Source organism: Megascapheus bottae, chromosome 1 (genome assembly GCF_031878675.1).
Source record: "Megascapheus bottae isolate mThoBot1 chromosome 1, mThoBot2.hap1, whole genome shotgun sequence".
Lineage (NCBI taxonomy): Eukaryota > Metazoa > Chordata > Mammalia > Rodentia > Geomyidae > Megascapheus > Megascapheus bottae.
The window spans coordinates 34,691,253-34,713,289 of record NC_143509.1 but is presented as its reverse complement, the minus strand read 5'-3'; the positions used below and the strand labels follow the sequence as shown (position 1 = coordinate 34,713,289).

Sequence of the window (22,037 nt, the reverse complement as noted above, 5' to 3'; positions counted from 1 at the left end):
CTTGGGCTTTCTCAAGGCTAGTGCTCTACCACTTGATACACAGTACCACTTCTGGCTTTTTTTTATGTATGTGGTACTAAGGACTCAAACCCAGGTCTTCATGCTTGCCAGGCAAGCAATCTACCTATCACTAAGCCAAACTCTTGGCACAAGGGGTTTGGATATTTTTAAATGTTTTTATTCTTTTGTTTTTCTCTATCACATGTTTTTCATTTTATTTTATTGTCAGGGTGATGTATAGAGGGGTTACAATTACATTCAGAAGATAGTGAGTATATTACTTCAATATTGTAACCCATTCCCTTGATTTTCTCCCACTTTACTTCCCCACCCCCTCCCAAGTTATAACATTCATTTTAAAAGTATTATCTTGTGGATATCCCTGTGATACTGGTTCACACTTTGATCTTTATAAGGTACATAATAGTAAGTCAAAACATGCACATTATATATATGTATATCTAAGTTAATATCAATATATCAACCACTAATAAATTTTTTGCTGTCATTGATGTTTAAACTCAAGATTTAACACTTTATCAGCTTGTTAGCTCCACTGGTGAATGGCAACATGTGGCTGATATTTTTCTAACAAAGCAATGACACCAAACAACACCTAGGACAGTATGAAGTAAAATAGTAGGTAAATATTTGTTAAATGATTAGTGACATTGGTGTCTATGTAAAGCTACCTCAAACACACACACACACACACATAGGCATCTCAAATAAATAATCTAATATCAAATGAAATATTAAATGATCAACACAAACTAAAAGTGCTCATGAAATCATCAACGAGAGACCTCAACATCCTAAATTCTAGCATACTCTTTACCTTCTGTGACCCTTAAGATAACACATGTTTGGGCACAGGCCAAAAGAAAAAAGTAAAAAGATCATGTCCATATCTATTCTTTGAAGAAGGTAAGAATGCAACACTGCATTTTTCCTCTTGCTTTCTCCAAATATCATCAGCAATGGAGATGTGAAGTACATCACAAGATGAATGGAACTGTTCTTCAAGTGCATTGGCCTCTTCTGTTTCATGTCACTCACTGCTTTTGGCTCTGTCCACCCCACCCTGATACTGCAACCCTGCTGCCATTGGCTTGGAATGAATTGACTCATGCTGAGTGCTGTAGGGTTAAAAGCCAGTAAAGTGGTTATCTTGGATGTATAATAAAAGTCCTAAGATGACACCTTGACAAATGTGTGTGATTTAAAGATTTTCAATGTAGTTGATTTCTGACGGCCAGCAGGACATTGTTTTGTGAGGAATTGGAGGCAAAGGAAGACAGGACTAGGACAGCTGGGTGGAGGACGTTAGTAGCAGAGAAAAATCTGTTCAGGCTGATTCTACCATGCCATTGGGACACGTGTGTGGCCTTCTTGAGTGCATTTTGTGAAATAGAACAAGAGCTTTCTAGTTCTAAAAATCATTGAATTCGTAGTATTTAAGTGAAATGTGATAAAAAAAAATCTCATTCATATAAGTTTACATTTAATTGGGTGGCCTTTTAAAGTGGTAGGACCTACACAACAGAAGTTTTGCCAGAGGACTAAAACCAGAAGACATCTGATATACCTGTTAAAGCTTATGTCTAGACTGGATGAAGTTAGAAGAGTCTTCAAAAAAGTAGACAAAGTCAAGAATATTTAATTGACAAGAGCAAAACACAAGCAAGAAGAAGCTGATAGTATATTCTGTATTAGAAAATCATGTGTGTAGGACATACTAAATCCACTAGCACAATGATGTTCATTGCAGCACTATTTACCATAGCAAAGATATAGAACCAACCTAGATGTCCCTCAGTTGATGAATGGATCAATAAGATGTGGTATTTGTACACAATGGAATTCTATGCTGCTGTCAGAAAGAATGATATCGCCCCATTTGTTAGGAAATGGAAAGGCTTAGAAAAAATCATATTAAGTGAAGTAAGCCAGACTCAAAGGAACTTAGGCTCAATGGTTTCCCTCATTTGTCATAATCAGTAGAAACCTTGGGCTCTCCTAGCAGAGATTTGCAATAGAGCAAAACCTTGATACATAAGGTCATATAGTATGACGCTAAATAAAAGGATCTCTAGGGTATAGAAACAAAAGCCATATAACGAATGATTGTTGTCCTTAATGTACTATGTTATCTCTTATCTCTTTTGCTGTCCCTTGGTTATCTCATATTGTTACAGTATCCCACTTTGTTACCTGATATATTGGATATATTTGTATTTGGTTATTTGAAATTGGATAGGGAAAGGGGAAAACAAGATGAGGGGTGGGGGTGGGGGGAGGGAAATGGGGATCAAGACATGTGAGAGGGTATCAATGTATGTCAATTAATGCACTTCTTATATGGCAAATATCATGTAACCCTTCTATTAATTACAATAATGAAAAAAAAAGAAAATCGTGTGTGTGTGTGTGTGTGTGTGTGTGTGTGTGTAAGGATTCAAGTGTACGGAATTACTATGATAGTTTTATAAGGCAAAACTAAATAATTAACCATTCAACTTACATATGTTGCACATTTCACAAAGCAGATTGTATCAATTGCTTATACTCTCCCTTCGGAACATTGGTAAATCTCTGCCTATTTTTCTAGCCAAAGGAACTGGAGCTTGGTGACTTGACATAATTCATTATAGTATGAGCTTGTGCTGTATGGTGATTGGCTGACTCAATGGCAGCTCATCCTATCAGATTGCCAGCTCTATGTGGCTGATCCAAGGCTGTTTTCCTCATCACTCCTCTGCTGTAATAGGGAGGTAAAGGGTACTCAGAGTGTTTGTTGAATGTTGAATGTATCCTGTTATAGAAGTGAGATCCAGCTGGCTCAATCCTAAATTAGTCAATTTGCAGTACCAAATTAAGATATAAGGAATGACAAATTAATAATCACAAGGCACTTTATGTAATTAATGACACTCAAATTATTAAGGTAAGGATGTTGAAGGATAAGAAAATTCATTCAAGAGTATTCTTCCTACAGGCTATGAAATGAATGGCAGAATTTTCCTTTGGAAATCAATTAGATTAGTGTTGGAAATAGTACAGAAACCCAAGCTGTGTGCTGTCCAGATAGCAAGCTCTTCACAGTAGACATATTTTCTGTAAATCCTGGATTTATAGAAATTATTATTTTTGTAGAAATTGTTGAAATGAGATGAACCTTGTTTACAATCTAAGATAGTTAAGAATTGGTGTTTTGATAGAAATTAAAATACAAATTCAATTTGTTAAGAAAGTTCTAATGACTTATCTTTGTGAGTAGGAGGTTTTAAATCAGGAATTAAAAAAAGATATTTCCGTCAAATAGTAATGGTGATGTGGAACCATTATACATGAATTTCATCACATAAAACATTAGAATTCAGGGCTAGGTGCTGGTGCTCATACTTGCAATCTTAGCTACCCAGGAGGCTGTTATATATAAAGATTGTGGTTCAAAGGAGACTCATCTCCAATTGACCACCTGAAAACTAAAAGTGGAGCTGTGGCTCAAACTGGCAGAGTGCTAACCTCGAGGGAAAGATCCCAGGGCCAGTAAGCAAGTCCTCAGCACAAACTCATAGCATACGAAAAAGTAAAAGTGATAATTTTAGACATATTTTCCCTAAAAATGATACCCTTGTTCTTATAAATTAAGGAACAGTGCACTGGGTCTTAATCTTGTTGGTTGAATGAAACTTTATTTCTTTGTTAGCTTTTATTTCTGTACTGGGGTTGAACTCAAAGATTCACACTCTTGCTTCACTTTTTTGTTCAAGGCTGAAACTAAACCATTTGGGCCACACCTATACTTCTGACTATTTTTTTCTGGTCGTGGACAATTTAGTCTGTAGGTAGGATTAAAGGCAGGAGCCACCAGTGTCCAACATGATTCTTTTGTTTAAAAACTCAAATGGTTAGTGATTTGTGTTTATGAAACCAGAAGTAGAGACAGTCATAGTTGACTAAAGGACTTGGTGCAAACTTCTAATAATTAATAAGAATCCTAGACAGCTGTATCCCTTGCCATTTTTCTCATACCTGGCCATTGTTGCCGACAACATGATCTATAATGGACCCTTCTCTAACCACTAAAAATGTCTCCATATTCGCTTTCTGTTTTGAGGCATTAATTCCATGTGCAAAGCCAGACACAAAAGATGTAAACTGTACAATTCCAAGGGACATCCCTAGCTTCCTGCTGTTTTTGTTGCTGTTTTTTTTTTAATTTTGTTTTGTTTTTAGATTGGTTAGGATTCATTTGGAACTAAGTGTGAATAACCATGCCTTTTGTCCCTTCCCATTCTGAGGAAACAGACACAGTTCATAAACTAAACAAGAATTGTTGGTAGTCTTGCTAATTTTTTTCTCTTTAGAACTCTGACAATATATTTGATGGAGTACTCAGAGTTCATGTGTTAAACTACTATGTCTTAATATTTCATATATAAGAGCAAACAGTGCTCTTGAGAGCCAATATAACATAATTTATCATTCTGTATTCAACAATAAATTGTCTCATTACTAAGTTTTTGAGGCCAGAGTTAAGATTTAAACTTATCATTTAGATCTTGTTTATATCTTATTATTTATTCACACTTGTCATAGCATTTTCCTCCCTAACAATTAACTTTTATCATATTAACAGAGGACAAGATTAAAGAATAGCATGATTAAACATGGCACAAGTATGTACTACAAATCTTGATATACAGATATTTTCTTATTTCTTCATTTGACTATGATGTGCCTATATCCTGCCAAATAAAAATCTTAACAAAACCACTATTGAATTCTTTTTTAGAACAAAAACCCATCTATGTTCTTTTTATTACTTCCAATAACCATCTAGGTGTCTTTTATAATTCTCTCATGCAGAAGAGTACAAGTCTTAGAGAATTGCAGTGATTGACTACATTTGTGTAGCTGGTGAGGATGGCTTTGTCTTCTGATCTCCACAGAACAGAGTGTTGAGGAATATGCTAATGACAATACACTTTCGTGTAGAGTTAATAAGAGCCGAAAATATTTTTCAAAAAAATTTAATTGACTAGTCATTTAGGCATAAGAATTAAGATTTCCAGAAGGAAAATATCTCCCTATCCTAAATGTAGGGAAATAGGGAAAAAAAACCCTACAGCTCCAAAAGAAAAAAAACAGAAGAATCAATGGATAATAAATATCATGCATTATGCTTTTCTGCATGTGTCCTGCACAGTATATATAAATAAAATATTCCTTTGGAGGTGCACACTGCTTAGACAATTGATTTGATATTTTAGGCCCCCACTACCAGTGGCTTTAACCTCAGGGTGATGTTATAGTTGCTATTTATCTTTAAAGAAAGAAATGAACATATCTGTTCATTCCCTGATGCCAACCTCGCTCATGGTAAATTATTTATGTATCTGTTTTAATATGCATTTTGCATCTGACAGGACAGCTCTCCTTAGGACCCTTTTACTGACCCACCTGTCTTGATGATGGGGTAAACAATGTCACCTTCCCAGTGTGCAATGAATTTACAAAGAATTGGTAAAGTATAGCATCCATCATGCTGGCACTAAGTAGGTTTTCCAAGTAGATCTCAGATATCACAAATGCTGTTTAGACTGTTACCAGAAAGCACAAATTGGAAGCTTATACAAAATGGCCATATGATAAATGGACATGACAGCTTCTCAAAGGGAAGGCACACTCCTCTTCTGCAAATAACCTTGTCAGAAGCAAAAGTTCTGGGGAGTTTTGCTGGCAGTCACAACAGAATAATTTAGGAACCTATTAATGGCTGTGATGTATATAAATTCATGTGAACAGAATGTACTCAAAATCAAATGGGAAGGATGCCAACATTAGCAGCAACAACTATTCAAGGCTTATTCAAATTAGGGGAAGACCTGAAGTGACACACAAAATCAGCAACACTCTCTAAATTATTGAACATGTAACCTTCAGTAACCAAGTCTCGAAACAAGTTTACAAGATAGGAACAAATATTATCCTTGAATATAGAATGCTTTATGGTTTTAAAAATCAGTATCAGAGACATTTGCTTTCTTCATGTAAATATGTAAATTAATATGTACCTAGTACAAGAGAATCCAGTTATTAATGTAATTATGAAAATAGCTATTGTCAAGGTCTTAACCTAATTTTCATAATTAATTTCTCAAATTATAATACTTAAATACAAGGTATTTGTCTTGTTCATAATTACTTTTTTATTCCTTTAGCATTCCCTTTGATTTGAGAAACAAGAAAAAGGAGCTAGGTGTGTTTTTTCTCTCTCTCTTTCTCTCTCTCTCTCTCTCTCTCTCTCTCTCTCTCTCTCTCTTTCTCTTTCTCTCGCTTCCTCTCTCCCTCTCTTTCATACTGTGTGTGGTTTCTTTTTCTTTTTGCTTTTTTTTTTGTCAGTCATAGGGTTTGAACTCTGGGCTTGGGCACTGTCCCTGAGCTCTTCAGCTCCTATCCCTTGAGCCACAGTGACACTTCGGCTTTTTGTGGTTAATTGGAGTTAAGAGTCTCAAGGTCTTTAGTGCCTGGGCTGCCCTTGAACCACGATCCTCAGCTCTCAGCCTCCTGAGTCACTAGGATTATTGGCATGAGTCACCGAGCCTGGCTTCACACTGTGGTTTTAACTAAGGGCAATGCACTTAGTAGGTAATTGTTCTAGTGATGCCACATGTCCAGTCTTCTTTTTGAGAGGGAACTGTGTATTTTGAGATAGGTTTTTTGAGTGTTGCCCAGAAACACAGCTAGATCATAATCTTCTTTTCCACTCTCTGCTGGAACTGCAATTATGAGCCCATTTTCTCCCATTGAGATTGAACCTCCCAAAGTACTTGCACAAAGGTTCTGGAACCACTCTCCTCCTGAGCTTGGCACCCACACAACTAGGATGAATGGCACAATGCATCATAACAAGCTACTGAATGAGGAATCTTTCCAACATTGTGTTTTGATTGGCCTCAAATTGTGATCCTCCCAATTTCAACCTCCCAATTGTCTAAGATAACAGATGTGAACCACTGCACCTGGTTCTGCTTCTGTCAGGAGAAAAATGTGTCTATACCATTGCTCACCAGAAATTTTATATGTTAATCAAATCAAATAGAGTTCTGTACTGGAGATACTGCAAACATATAACATTAAATTCTAACTGTAAAACATGCTACTTATCTGCAGCTCTGCTAAAAGTCAGAGTGGGATACAATATGGAATAAAACAATGCTGAAATTATAGTACCATTTTATGTTCCCATACTTCAGCCTTTTATAAGTTGATTTCTCAGTAAACTGGAACTATCACTATCCCCATGGAAATGAAAATGATGGAGGTGCAAATTTGTACTCATAGCTACTCAGAATGCTGAGATATGAGGATAGTGATTTGAGACCACTTTGGGCAGAAGAATCTGTGTGATTTTTAGCTCTACTTAATCGGAAAATAAAAAACAATTAAAAATGGAAAACAGCCAGGCATAGGTGGTTTATGTCTGTAATCTTAGCTACCAAGGAGGCTAAGACTTGAGGATAGCAGTTTAAAGCCAGCCCAGACACAAAAGTCCATGAGACTCAGGAAGTGGCTATGTGGCTCAAGTGGTAGCCTTGAGGTGAAGAGCTCAAGGACAGAGCCCAAGCACAGATTCAAGCCCCATGATCAATAAAATAAAATAAAACAAAAAAATGAAAAACAGATGTAGAGGTATAGCTTACATGGTAGTGTGACATCCTTGAGAAAAACCCAAGTAATGATATCATAAGGCCTTGCGTTCAAGTCCCAAAACCAACAGGAAAGGGAAAGGCAGGACAGGTCAGGGTAGTAATTCTGTGTATGATTGCTAGCTACGGTAAATAAATTTACAAGGCTGAGGTTTAAAACTACTCTTGGAAGTTTTAAAACCTTGCATTTGCCCAGCATGCCAAAAACAAAATATCTCCACACCCAACCCAGCCACCAAGATAATGTTGGTGATGTAATGCCTAGCTCATGCCTTACCCTGTGCTTTCCATCAAGAAAGCAGAAGCATTGTGCTTCAGATTTGAAGTGTGTGGATAATCACATCAATTTTCCACTTCATTTCTTTGTGCATACACAACCTCCAAACACAAAATCATTTCGGTTTCTAGACTCTCCGTATTAGCATACTCAAATTGGTCTTTGAAATTATAAATGAAACCTACCCACAGGATATGGACTAAGGACACTACAATCACATTTTTAACACCTTTGAATTAAATTCTTGAACATGTTTTCACTTTCAACCTATGATAAAGAAAGGCTTGGACGATGCAAATTTCCCCTGCCTTTCCTGGCCTCTCTACAACTGGGAACATTTAATGGTTACTTTGGGACATTGCTTCTTGCCAGTGAGCTCAATTGAGGGAAAAGCTGTTGTTTTCTAATTTCATTTCACTGTAAATGACAGAGACAAACGATCAGATCACCTGGAGAGTTCCTTTGGCAGAATAGGCAGCGTAGGAGTACAGATTTTGGCTGCTGTCTTTTCCGTCCTCTTCGTTGCAAAGCTGGCCAGAAGGATGGAAACACTGACCACTGCTGCTCAGCCTCACAGTGCTCGGGGAGGTGCCAGGCAGACTCAGCAGCACAGAGTAATTGACTAACTGCACATCTTCTAGGCCCAACGAGGTCCAGTGAGACTTAATTCTCTTTGAAATGTCGGTGTCATCTCCACTTGGATAGAGTTGTACCAAGTTTCTAAAAGACATTTGAAAAGCTGATTAAACAAAGCAACAATGAAGAACAAAAGTTTCAGTTTTGTCGAGTCCTTCCTGCTTGCAAGGTGAACATTTGTCCATGTTTATACAGTACAAGCAGGGATTTCTGTAAATTTAGGCAAAATGATGAACTATGATGAACTATTTGTTGTTTATTGTTAGTTATTATTATTGGGAGGTAGGAAGAGAGAAAGACAGGGAGGGAGCGAGGGAAGGAGGGAGGGAGGGGGAGACAGAGAGAGAGAGAGAGAGAGAGAGAGAGAGAGAGAGAGAGAGAGAGAGAGAGAGAGAGAGAGAGAGAGCGCGAGCATGAATTAGGGTTTGAACTCAGGATCTTTCACCCTTCTTTACTTTTTTTCCTCCAAGGTTAGTGCTCTACCACTTGAGCTGCAGCTCCACTTCTGGCTATTTGCTGGGTAATTATACTTAAGTCTCACAGACTTTTCTTACCCAGCTTAGCTTTGAACCACCATCTTCAGATGTCATCTGCCTCCTTAGTTGATAGGATTACTGATGTTAGCCGCAGCACCAAGGTGAATCACATGTTAAATAACTAATGAAATACCATGAGTCTTTGGATTAACATGTATTTATGCTATTTAAAATAACAACACATTAGATATAATGTATAGACTGGTAAAAACAAAATAATATTAAATTAAATCTGTACATATGACATCACTATTTATGAATATGTATTATTTATAGTATACTTTCTAGTTTATAGTTTTTCCTGTATCTATTCTATAATTCCCTGTGATATTCATTCTTCTTTACTTGCACTGAAAATGAGATTGCATGTTTGTGTATGCATATTTATATGGATATGAACATATACAGACTTTATATAGATCCTAAACAAATATGTCATTTAATAATTTAATCCAGATATAAGCTTTTGGTGGCTGTCATGTAAAGAGACAACTTTTTTTAGATGAAAGAATACTTCCTGGAAGTGTCATGGGGGCTCCAGGGTTAAGGCGGTAGCCTTGAGCTGAAGACCTCATGGACAATGCCCCATAGTTCAAGTCCCACAATTGAAAAAAAAAGCAATATTTCCTTGAGAACTTTATTGTTCACCATGCTATATTGTTAGTGCTTACTTTCGTAATGTGGCTATATTTACATATCACATTTATTTCTTTGTTTGCTAGTATTGGGGCTTAATCTCAGGGCCTAGGAGATGTCTGCTTTTTAACGTACAGCTGACATTCAAACATTTGAGACATCACTCCACACCTGGCTTTTTTCTAGTTAGTTGGAAATAAAAGTTCTCTTTCCTGGCCAGACTGGCTTCCAATCTTGATCCTCAGATCTCAAACGGCTGAGTAGCTAAGACGACAGGTATGAGCCACCTCTGCCAGACACACACATTTCTTTATTTCAGTGCCATGTACACATGAGAATTCTGTATCAACATTCTTATGGGAAGAGAAGAAGTAGACCCAGGCCTCAGGGAAGAGTGCAGGGAGCAAAGTCAGCCTGGAACAAAATGGGGTCCTGGCTCCAGATAAGGTGCATACATCACTTTTGTAAGCAAATTTCAACTCACAGAGTCATGGCCACATTTTCTTTCCAGGGTGGAATTTAAGGGAAAGGACATGAAAATAAAGGGCTGACAACTGGAATATGTAAGGGTGATAAAGAAAGAGGGAATAAATGGGCAATGCACAACCCAATCAATACATGAACTTAGTGCTTCCCCCAAACAGGGATAAATGGCCAATAAAAACCATGAAAAGAAATTCAACATTCTTCACAATAAAGGAAATGGAAATCAAAATTACATGGAGTATCCATCCCATCTCACTATATTCAGAATGAGTATCATCAAAGAAAGAAAAAAAATACTGGTATGGATGAAAGAAGTAAAGAATACTCTACATACTTTTTATGCAAATTGAGAATGTAGAATACTGAGGCCATTATAGAAATCAGTAGAAATTTCCAAAAATCAATTTAAAATATACACCTGCTATAAATCCTGTTCTGCCTCTATAGGCATTTATCTCATGGACAGTGGGTCAATATTTAGCCAAGTTATAGGGACATTTTTGTTCCTTCAGCACTATTCACAATAGTCAAGCTACAGAATCAGCCTTAGGTGCCATCAGTGGCCCAAAGAAATAGCATCAGTCCTAGGGAGGAATGAAACATAAGAGTGATGGGATAAGAGATCCTTATGTTGAACGAAATAAGGCAGACCCTGAAAGAGGAACATTTGATCTTTTCTCCCCAATACAGAATTTAGATAGTCCCAAAAGCTGCTAGGGCTATAAATGAGAAGTGCTTGAGGGAGGACTAACAGGAGAGCAGCAGGCAGGTGGAGATGTTGTCAAAGCACATTAAATACATACATGAAATTTATTATGGTGAAGCCCATTAAACTGTTTTGCATTGAATGAATCCTTCCAGGCTAGTCAACAGCTATTATGAAAGATAAATAATTTGTAAAGTAGGATCAATTTTTCCTTGCAGTAGATAATCCTCCACTAAACTTTGTACTCATATTTCTTAATTTGGCAGATTAAATATAATTCATTTTAGGTCATATGCAAGAGCTGCTATTCTACAGGTCATGCAACTGCATGAGAAACCTAGAAAGAAATAGTAAAAATAAATCTTGATAACTACTCCCCTTCAATTTTTTTTTATGGGAACCGAGAAGACACATTAAAGGCTTTTCATTTATAATATGTTGTATAAAAATAAATAAAATTTGGGCTGGGAGTTTGGCGTGCTTGCCTAGCATGCATGAATACCTAGGTTCGATTCCTTGGTACCACATACAAATAAAAAGCCGGAAACAGTGTTGTAGCTCTAGTGGTAGAGCTCTAGCCTTGAGGAAAAAAACAAAAAACAACAACAAAAAAAAAAAACCTAAGGACAGTGCTCAGGCCCTGAGCTCAGGCCCAGGACTGGCAAAAATAAATAAATAAATAATAAATAAATAAAATTATAATTTGAATGGACAGAGTTTCTAATATGTTATCTTGTTCAGATCATGAACTTCTAATTTTCTTCTAAGAGTCTTATATCTGGAGAAAAAAGAGGAAGGGAGACTATGTAGGATAGGAATGGTGAGAGGTGGGTATCCACTTTTGTGCATGTTTACATGGCCTGGCACCCCTTGTTTAAAATTCCCCACAATAATGGAATGATAGTGGGCTCCAGAACCTATCCTATCAGCCTCTTGGTCCAAATTTGTAATGATGTGCTGCTTTTTTTCATTAATTCATGTCATCACATGTCAATATCCACAGTAACAAATTGCTGCATTTAATCTTCTAGGACTTCATAATCATCATTTATTTTGCCTTCCTTATTAACATTGAGATAAGCTTTGAGGTTTCAGTATCATGACTGTGACATGTATTACACTGAGATGAAAGCTCAGTTTGAAAGGATACATGTCCTCCTTTTTATGAAGTACCAGTCATTGTATATTTTCAATCTAAATTTTGAGTTTGTGGCCAGTTTGGTTACAGAATCAGATACTCACACACAAAACAAAAATCAGAACCACAAAAAAATCCCCAGACAAACAAATGAGACAAATGCATAATGAATAATGTGTAAAGGTGTAGGCTCTCTTGCTTAGAATATAAGCAGTAAATTTCTGTTGTCTGTAAGCTGATCTCCCTAACAACTATTTTTCATATCCTGAACAGATAATAGCAACTATCAATTATCTGGTGAATATTAATAGAAAATTATGACAAAGTCAAAATGTTTTTCTCTATTTCTACTTAAAAGGAACAATTCAGTTATACTACAGAACATTCTGCTAGGCTATTAATAAGGATAATATTTTTCTTTTCTGTATTTTCTGTGTAAAAACTTTGTTACCATCTAGGAGTTTGACATAGAGGTAGAGTGCTTGCCTAGCATGCAGGAAGTCATGGGTTTGATTCCCTGGGACCACACATTCAGAAAAACCTGGACCAGTGCTATGGCTCAAGTGGTAGAGTGCTAGCTTTGAATTCAAAGGCCCAGGGCTGGCAAAAAAAGATGTCACAGCCAGGAACCAGTGGTTTTTTGTGTAATCCTATCTATTCAGGAGACTGAGCTCTGAGAATCACTGTTCCAGACAGTCTGGGCAGGAAAATCTATGACTCTTATCTTTAACCACCAAAAAGCCAGACGTTGAGCTATGACTGAAGTGGTACAGTATTAGCCCTGAGGACAAAAGTTTAGGTACAATGTCCAGACACTAAGTTCAAGCTCCAGAACAGGAAAACATAATTGACTGCTAGCAAATAAATGATAGTTTTGTTACTTTCTCTCTCACCATGTATATATTTTATCTTATAATTTCTAATCATATACATATGTAACATATTATAACCAAGTTTGGACCCCCAACAGTTATTCACTGAAATATTTGGGGGAGGTGTGCTGGTAGATAGTTATCTCTGTTGTGTTATACAGTTGAGGATGAAAGCATTCCTCATTTATGTTGTTAATACATGTTTTTACCATGGCTGTGGATCATAACAAAAAGCTGAATCATTTAAAAATAATCCTCTATATTTTCTTCAGTATTGTAAATTACATTAGTAGATTTCTAGTGCTCATTGAAACTTGAATTTCTAAAATATAAGCTCAATGCAATACAATGCATACTAACTATAGTTTGTGATTTAGTTTATCATTATTCAGTGGATGATTTTACAACTAATTTTAAAAGTAGTTGCTATGTAATATTTCTTTAAGAATCATTCCTAGTTTGGATTGAAATGAGACAAAACTCCTAAAATGAAGTAGAGGTCTTTCTTTTTGACGGCTTCTCTGAATGAAACAGCAATTAGAAGTTTTGAGAGAGAAATTAGGGTTTATCTAGACATTGCCCCATAGTGAAAGTACTGGATTTGACTTAGGACTAAAAGCTTTTTCAGTTGGTTTGCTCTCAGCTCCCATGATCCTCTGATCTACTGCATAGCTGGGATTAAAGGTGAAAGATAAGGGACCACATACAATTTTTGACCTCATCCTAAATTAGAGATCTTCTCTAACCTCATCACTTACCAAAGTACTCTATTTTCCTTCTCCTGTTATTTTTTTCCTCTCTCTCTCTCTCTCTCTCTCTCTCTCTCTCTCTCTCTCTCTCTCTCTCTCTCCCTCTCCCCCTCCCCTCCCCCTCCCCCTCCCCCTCCCCTTCCCCCCCCCTCTCTCTCTCTCTCTCTCTCTCTCTCTCTCTCTCTCTCTCTCTCTCTCTCTCTCTCTCTCTCTCCCTCTCCCTCTCCCCCTCCCCTCCCCCTCCCCCTCCCCCTCCCCTTCCCCCCCCCCCTCTCTCTCTCTCTCTCTCTCTCTCTCTCTCTCTCTCCCAGCTCAGATCCAGCTATTAGAATAAATTAGCATCTATGTGCTTTGAGAATAAGATCATTTTAAATTTTTATCCCAAACATAAATAAGCCTCCTCCTAGTAAAATGTGATTTATTTTCAAGTACTGATTGGTAGATTCACAACTTCAAGGAGGAGACATTTTGGGAAAACAATTCGAAATTTTGACCTCAGCTGCTCCTTCACTGACCTGTAATGGTGATATTTGCTCAGAATTTATCAGTGTGCTATTATTTGGCACATAATCTCAACTACTTGAGGTCAGATTACTGAAATCTCCTGTGCCATGATTGTGGTTGGATTCAAGCACCTTACACCAAGCTAACATAACCAATCGATTGATATGAAACATTCATGTTTAAGCTAGAGATATGGAAAAGTGGCAGCCATTACCAAGAAAACAGACCAAGAACAAGGTTTTAAATTCAAGCTCTCTGAAATAATGAGAAGTTGTATTAAACATAGCAATCATACTAATCAATTTCATTAAACAAGAATTAATTCTTGATCATATGAATGCTAGCACAATATGCATCCTAACAGTTGATGACACATACTTTGGATACACATGATTACATAGAACTAAATTTCTAGTCCCTACTGCACTGTTGGAGTGTAAACTTGTTCTACCACTCTGGAAAGCAGTATGGCAATTCCTCAAAAGACTAAACATAGAGCTCCCCTATGACCCAGCAGTCACAATCTTTGGCATTTACACAAATGTTCAGAAACAAAGGCACACTAAACCCACTAGCACAATGATGTTCATTATCGCATTATTTACCACAGCTAAAATATCAAACCAACCCAGATGCCTCTCAGCAAATGAATGGATAAAGAAGATGTGTTACTTATACACAGTGGAATTCTATGCTGTCATTAGAAAGAATGACATTGCTCCATTTGTAAAGAAACTGAAAGATTGAGAAAAGTCATTTTAAGTGACCACAGTAGTTTAAAAGATATGTACATATGGTCATAGAGTATGAGACTATACAAAATGAACTCTAGGATATGGAAACAAGAGTTTTATCTTTGTGATTGTTGTTCTTAATGTACTAAGTTATTTCTTTTCTTCTTTTTCCCCTTATGGTTACTCTCATGTGGTTACAGTATCTGACTTTGTTTCCTGGTGCATTGTATATACGTTTCTTTGTATATTTGAAATAGGGAAGGGAAATGGGGAAAACAAGATGATTGGGAGGGTTGGGGGAGGGAAAGGGAGACAAATCGTGAGAAGGGGTATCAATGTTTGAGAAATGATCCACCCACTACCTGATGAATGTAATTGTAATCCCTCTATACATTACCCCGACAATAAAAAAAGAACTTGATTTCTAGAATGACAGGAGAAACTCCTTATACATGTGTGTGTGTGTGTGTGTGTGTGTGTGTGTGTGTGTGTGTGCTAGTCCTGGAGCTTGAATTTAGAAATCTAACGCTCTGACTTAGCTTTTTCACTCATGACTGGTACTCTATCACTTGAGCCACATCTACATTTCAGCTTTTCCTTGTTAACAGGAAAAAAGAATATCTCATATTGTCTGTTCTAGCAGGTTTACAGCCAAAATCATCAAACCTCATTCAGCTGAATAGGAAGAATTACTTTGATCCCAGCAACATCTGGCTTAAATATCATTCTTTAATAAATGCTACATCACCTTTAAAATTATCAATCTTAAATTAGTTAACACCTGGTATGTTTCATCTTCCTAAGATATTTTAAGTATATTATCTCTCAAAATTATAATGTATATTCATTACAATTATTTTCTATATCTGTCTTAAATATACTTAAAGAAGCCATGAGTTTATTGTTCTAAAATACATAATCTTTGAACCCAAATTGTTTTAAATTAATCAATATTCAGTAAGACACTGTGTTATTAATATGAATGGTGTGGTCAAAAGAATTGTTCACTTATTATTTAAAATCACTTTGTGTTGATATGGCTGTACTTTGAGAATTTCCATATTTTAAAAAAAACTTTTCCTCACAGTAAACATTTTGGTATTTATGCTGAACAGTTCTGATATAATTAGGCAGTTTGGTCTATTAAATGTGAAATGTGATTAAATAATCTCCATTCACTAATTTCAGAGAATGTGTCAAAAATAGGAGCACATCATCCAAAATCAAAAAGCAATTATTTGAAAGAGATTTTTCCCCGTTCTTAATTTTTAAACCAATGGTTTCTGTGGGCCAATAGTTTTGGCAGGAAGCATAATGAACTGTCATGCCTGAGACCTGAATTTGAAAGTGACTTTGGCATTACTGTTCCATTGGCCAATGGAGACTGGCCCTGGAAGGATTTTGGCTTTGCTAGACAGAATTCTGTTTATATCAGTGTTCAACACCTGCTACTGGATGAGCCACAGAGCGACACTGATGTCATAGTTGAGGGAATCAGTGCATGTAGTTTTCCTACTGGCAGAGTTAATGCCCAAAATAAACTAAATAAATGGGCAAAAAATAAAACACTTTAAGAAAGACACTGATAAAACCCCAGGGGGAAAAATTTCAGCATATATGGTAATACCCAATGAGATTTTTCTCATACACATACATGAGAACATATGTACACATTAGTATTGTTCCAGTTGACATTTCTTATACACTTAAAAGTCAAAACTTTCTTTAGGGTTGTTATTTGAATTGATATCCAACCTAATAACAATGTGTAAAATAATATGCAGATAAGACCCTTAACATCTATAATATTAACTCAATTCTTTTTCTTAACTGGGATTAGAAAATATTTAAGAACACAGTACTACTCTACCATATATACTCAGAAGTTGTTATATAGCGAAGACTGAACCCTATGATCTTTTCTGCCTTGCAACAACTTATGCCAAGGCAGATCAAACTATCATTCATTGTTTCATTACTTCTGCGTTTCTAAGATGACATTCGAATAAAAAATATTGTTCTTAATCCTCACACAAATCCATGCTATAACTACAACTTTACAGATAAGAAAATTGAAAACGAGATAATGCAATCAACATGTAAAATGGACTAAGTAAAATAACAGAGAATTTTATTGTATTGTATTTGTTCTTATGTATAGATAGAATCCCAATCTTAACTGATTTCAAAAACAAATAAAAATGTTGAGTGTAAGAAAAGATAGCATCTGTGCAAAATAATTGAAATTGAAGGGATCCAAATTGGAGCAAGCGATACTATTGCCAACCCTGAGGTCTGTAGCTTGAGATTTTACGCTATTGAGAAATTGAGACAAAGGCATTAATATGTTGTTTCTAATTCGAGCCTGTTATCCCAGCTCCTCAGGTGGCTGAAACCTGAGGAGGGCTGTAGGAAGCCAGCCTAGATAAGAAAGTCCAGGAGACTTTTATCACCAATTAACTACCAAAAAAGCAGGAAGTGGAACTATGTCTTAAGTGGTAATCGGCAGTTCAAACTCAAGGACCCTCTTTCATACACAACAACAACAACAGCAATCAAAGTTTGAGAACTGTGTGAACAAGAATGGTATTTATGTTTTTTTAACTATGTTTCAAAAATTAAAACAGAATGAGATTATCTACACTATTTCTTACTATTCTCCTTCTCTTTGCTTTGTAAGAAAAGGCAAGGCATGTGATGGCCTGTTTGATATTCAACAAAGAATTGATTAATTTGATATTTAAGCCAAAGTTAAGTTCCACCTGATAGTAAAGCAAACTTAATGTAGGATAACAGGAACAAAGAGAATCCAACTGTCCATTTACCTGTTACTGCTTGTAAAAGAAAAAAAAATCTTCAGTATTATAACTCAATGTTCTCCAGACTTCCACATTCACATATGGAAGATAGTTTCAATACTAGTTCACATTGAGTTCACATGTGTAGTTCAAAGAAAAGACACAATGAGTTCCACAGGATAAAACATTAAAAAAATATTTTCAAAAGAAGAAATGGGATTTAATAAGCTTACCCAAGGCTTAACTCTTTTACTTTTGCTGATTATGTAGCTTGAAATTAAGGATTGGGTGATGTCTTCAGTTTTTTTTTTTTGTTTGTTTGTTTTTTTTGCAGTGAAAGCTGGAGCTCTACTGCTTGAGCTACAAGTCTACTTCCAGCTCTTTTGCTGACTACTTGGAGAAAAGAGCCTGATGGTATTCCATTTCCAGGCTGGCTTCCATGCATGATTCTCACATCTCATTCTTTTTCTTGGTCTGGGCACTGTTCCTGAGCTCTTCCGCTCAAGACTACCCTTGAGCCAAGTCCACTCCCTGTTTTCTAGAGGTTAATTAGAGATAAGAGTCTTAGGTCCTAGGGCCGAGAGTTTGGCCTAGTGGTAGAGTGCTTGCCTAGCATGCACAAAGACCCAGGTTCAATTCCTTGGTACCACATACATAGAAAAAAGCTGGAAGTGATGCTGAGGCTCAAGTGGTAGAGTGTTAAGCCCAAGGGCAGTGCTCAGGCCCTGAGCCCAAGCCCAAGTCTGGCAAAAAAATATAATAATAATAATAATAATAATAATAATAATAATAAGTCTCATGGACCTTAAAAAAAAAAACAAAGTTAAGTCTTAGGTCCTTTTTCCCTGGGGCTGACTTTGAACCATATTCCTCAGATCTCAGCCTCCTGAATAGCTAAGATTACAGGCGTGAGCCACCATGTCTGCATCTTTTTATTTTTTCTTTGTAGGTTACAGAACTTGAACTCTGATCCTGGGCGCTGTCCCTGAGGTCTTCAGCTCAAGACTAGAGCTCTACCACTTCCAGCCACAGCACCACTTTTGGTTTTCTGGTGGAGATAAAAGTCTCACAGGCTGTCATGTCCCGGCCAGGTTTGAATTGTGATCCTTAGTCTTCTGAGTATTTAGAATCACAAGCATGAGTTACCAGTGCCCAGCCAGATCTCAAACTCAAGAAACTATGATAATAGGTAGTAAAACCATTACCAGATATTGTCTTTTTTATGTGTTAAGTCTTATACATTTTCACAGGTCCCCAAACTTCAATTACAGTGGCTTGCACCTAGTAACTAATAGTCATAACCGATACTCAGTAAACATTTACTCTATAAGCATACCTTCAAGACTACTGACAATATAATTTGCATATGAAATAAACTTAATCTATTTTCCTATATAGCATTTGAAATCTTGAATAGCATTGCAATATTCACAGTGAAAGTAATTTTATCTATTGGCTAGGAGAACTAACTTACAAAAACTTTATATTTAATATTTCTGTGTCACTACAAAAAAATAAAGCTGTAGCAGAACCACAAAGGATTGGACTTGCATCAGAAAAATAATGAAAAATAAAATTAATAAAAATATTATTTGTTCCTTGTTAACCAAAGCTACTTTCCTATAAAGTCAGAGTCATCTTAGCTCTCAAAGTTGAAGTCTTTATTTAATCATATTAATTCTCGGACAAGTTGTAAAAATGAATAGACAAATTTTTGATATAAACAAATTCATAAAGTGCATTGCAGCTGTCTTTGGAAATGAATGGCTGTTAGAAATACTAGCAGTGTGGAGTCTAACAAAATTCCTTCAATTGCTAACCCAATAGAGAGTGGAGTTATGGTGTAATTTTTACATACTTTTTCAGATGGTCCAGAACTATGCTATCTCACTAAATTCTATGACTAATTCACAATTCTTAGATTGACCATCAGCATATGTTTCTTAGGTAAGCTGAGACATGGAGAATGGAAAGATTCTAAATTTGATTCAACCAAAAATTCTCAATTTCTGGATTTTTCCCACACTCCTTGCTAAAAGACAATTAATAATTTCCAAATTATTTGAAAGCTTCAACTTTACAATCATGGTTATCATTTTGAAACACTTCCATTTCAACATTGCTGAAAGAAGAAGGAGCTGGAAAGCAGATGATCATAAAAAGATTCAGGGAATTATTTATTTTTTAATAAGGAAAGAGATGGTGAGACTCCCTTGAGTGGGAGTCATTGTATCTCTGCAGATATGTATGCTTGCACAATGAAGGTCTAGGCTCCCATGGTCTATAGTTTATCCGGAATGCTGATCCAAAATGCCAACGCATTCCAGATGTAAAAGAAACAGATATATCAGGGCAGCCATTATTGCACCAAGAGTCTACTATTTCCTATGTTGAAGAAATCTAAAATTTACCATTTGGTATTCTGTCAAAAACCAGCTTAATTTCATTGTAAATGGCTGGCTCTTATTTTCATCTGCCTTGGCATATTTTCTGGACTTTATCATTAGATATCTATTCTTATATTTTGCTTTCCTCCAACTCACAATCTAGATAGATAGACAGATAATCTGAGTATCTACTGTGTGTCAGGCAAAGTCTCCTAAAGACAAATTTGACAAATCTTTCTGAATCTTAATCCAATCCAACATATTTCAAAGCTTACAAAGCCAAAAATTCATGTCACAAAAATGCAAATCAATAGTTGAAATGTTAACGAATCTCTTTTGGTAATACAATAAGTGGTGAAATTAAAAAAAAAAAAGGAAAAGGAGGGGAAAGCTAATTGGATAACTCCCTAAAGTGCCATTTGCTTGGGACAGTGATATGGAGTATTTTTTTTTTTTGCCAGTCCTGGGCTTGAGCTCAGGGCCTGAGCGCTGTCCTTGGGCTTTCTCAAGGCTAGAGCTCTACCACTTGAGCCTCAGCACCACTTCTGGCTTTTTTCTACATATGTGGTACCAAGGAATCGAACCCGGGTCCTCGTGCATGATAGACAAGCACTCAACCACTAGGCCAAACTCCCGGCCCTGGAGTATTATTTTTAAAAAGAAAGTAGTAATAAGCTAGAAAGTGAAAAATAAAGATAAAATTATTTGGGGGGCCAAGAGTGTGGCCTAGTGATAGAGAACACGACTAGCATGCATGAAGCCCTAGGTTCAATTCCCGTACCACATATACAAAAAAAGGCAGAAGTGTTGGTATGACCAACATAGTATAGAAAACTCAAGGACAATGACCAGACCTGAGTACAAACCCCAGGACTAGCAAAAAAATAAAAATAAATAAATAAAATGAAAAAGAACTCTTTTAAAAACCAACCAATTCCATATATGCAGGAAGATATATACAATAAGCTCATAATGGACATTCACAAAAGTTGCCTCTATACTAGGCCATAAAGCAAGTTTCAATGACTCTCAAACACTAAAATTATAGTGATTGTATGCTATGATTTTGATTAGATACCCATAACAAAAAAGAAACAAAATTAATCTCCTGAAAAATTAAAACTTCTTCCTAAATAATATGAGATAAAACAGAATAATAAAATGTTCTGAAATGAAACGAGGATAAAAACATATATAGAGACTACTTGTGGGAAGAAAATGTATTTTTACAAACATATGAAAAAGAAAGCAAAAACAATGTTCTAGCTTCAAATTAAGAAATTAGGAAAATAACAGAGATCTAATAATGAAATTAAATTATATTTGATAGTATAAGAATAAAATGAGTGAATTAATAAAAATAATACAGAAAACATAAAAACTAAAGGAAAGAAATCAATGAAAAGGAAAGACACTCATGTATTTGATGAGTCCTGTGCTAATTTAATGAAGATATATAACAGAGCAGGGGAAAAGGCACAAACTGTCAATCACAGAAAACAAAAAGAGATGTTATAGAATTCGAAAGATAATAACATTATAACAATTATGTAAACAGATTAAATTTGCACAGCAAAAATGTCTTACAAGTTCAAGTTCCCAAACTGACAAAAACAAGAAGAAATCCAAGTATCTAATAATTGATTTTTCAATTTAGCCGAGTGCAATTATCATCTTTCCCCTACACAAAAAAATGTATCCCGTAAAATCCAAAAGTTTTTAAGTGATTGCTTTTACAGTTTTAAAAAGGAAACCTGCTAGTAACAAGTATAAAGAAGGATTTTCACAAACATCTTACAAAAGAGAGGAAAACTTTGACATTGAAAGATGCTATTTGTGCAAAAATGAAAATGCTATCAT

General features: G+C 36.0%; 1 protein-coding gene across 1 annotated transcript in view; it reads right to left on the bottom strand.

The window, feature by feature from the left end:
• The window catches only part of Naaladl2 (N-acetylated alpha-linked acidic dipeptidase like 2), an 855,862-nt gene that overhangs the window by 505,467 nt on the left and 328,358 nt on the right, over positions 1–22,037 (bottom strand). Inside the window, exon 3 of the mRNA XM_090342362.1 lies at positions 8,445–8,715. Within this exon, the coding sequence (XP_090198488.1) occupies positions 8,445–8,715 (271 nt within the window). The remainder of the gene's footprint in view (positions 1–8,444; positions 8,716–22,037) is intronic.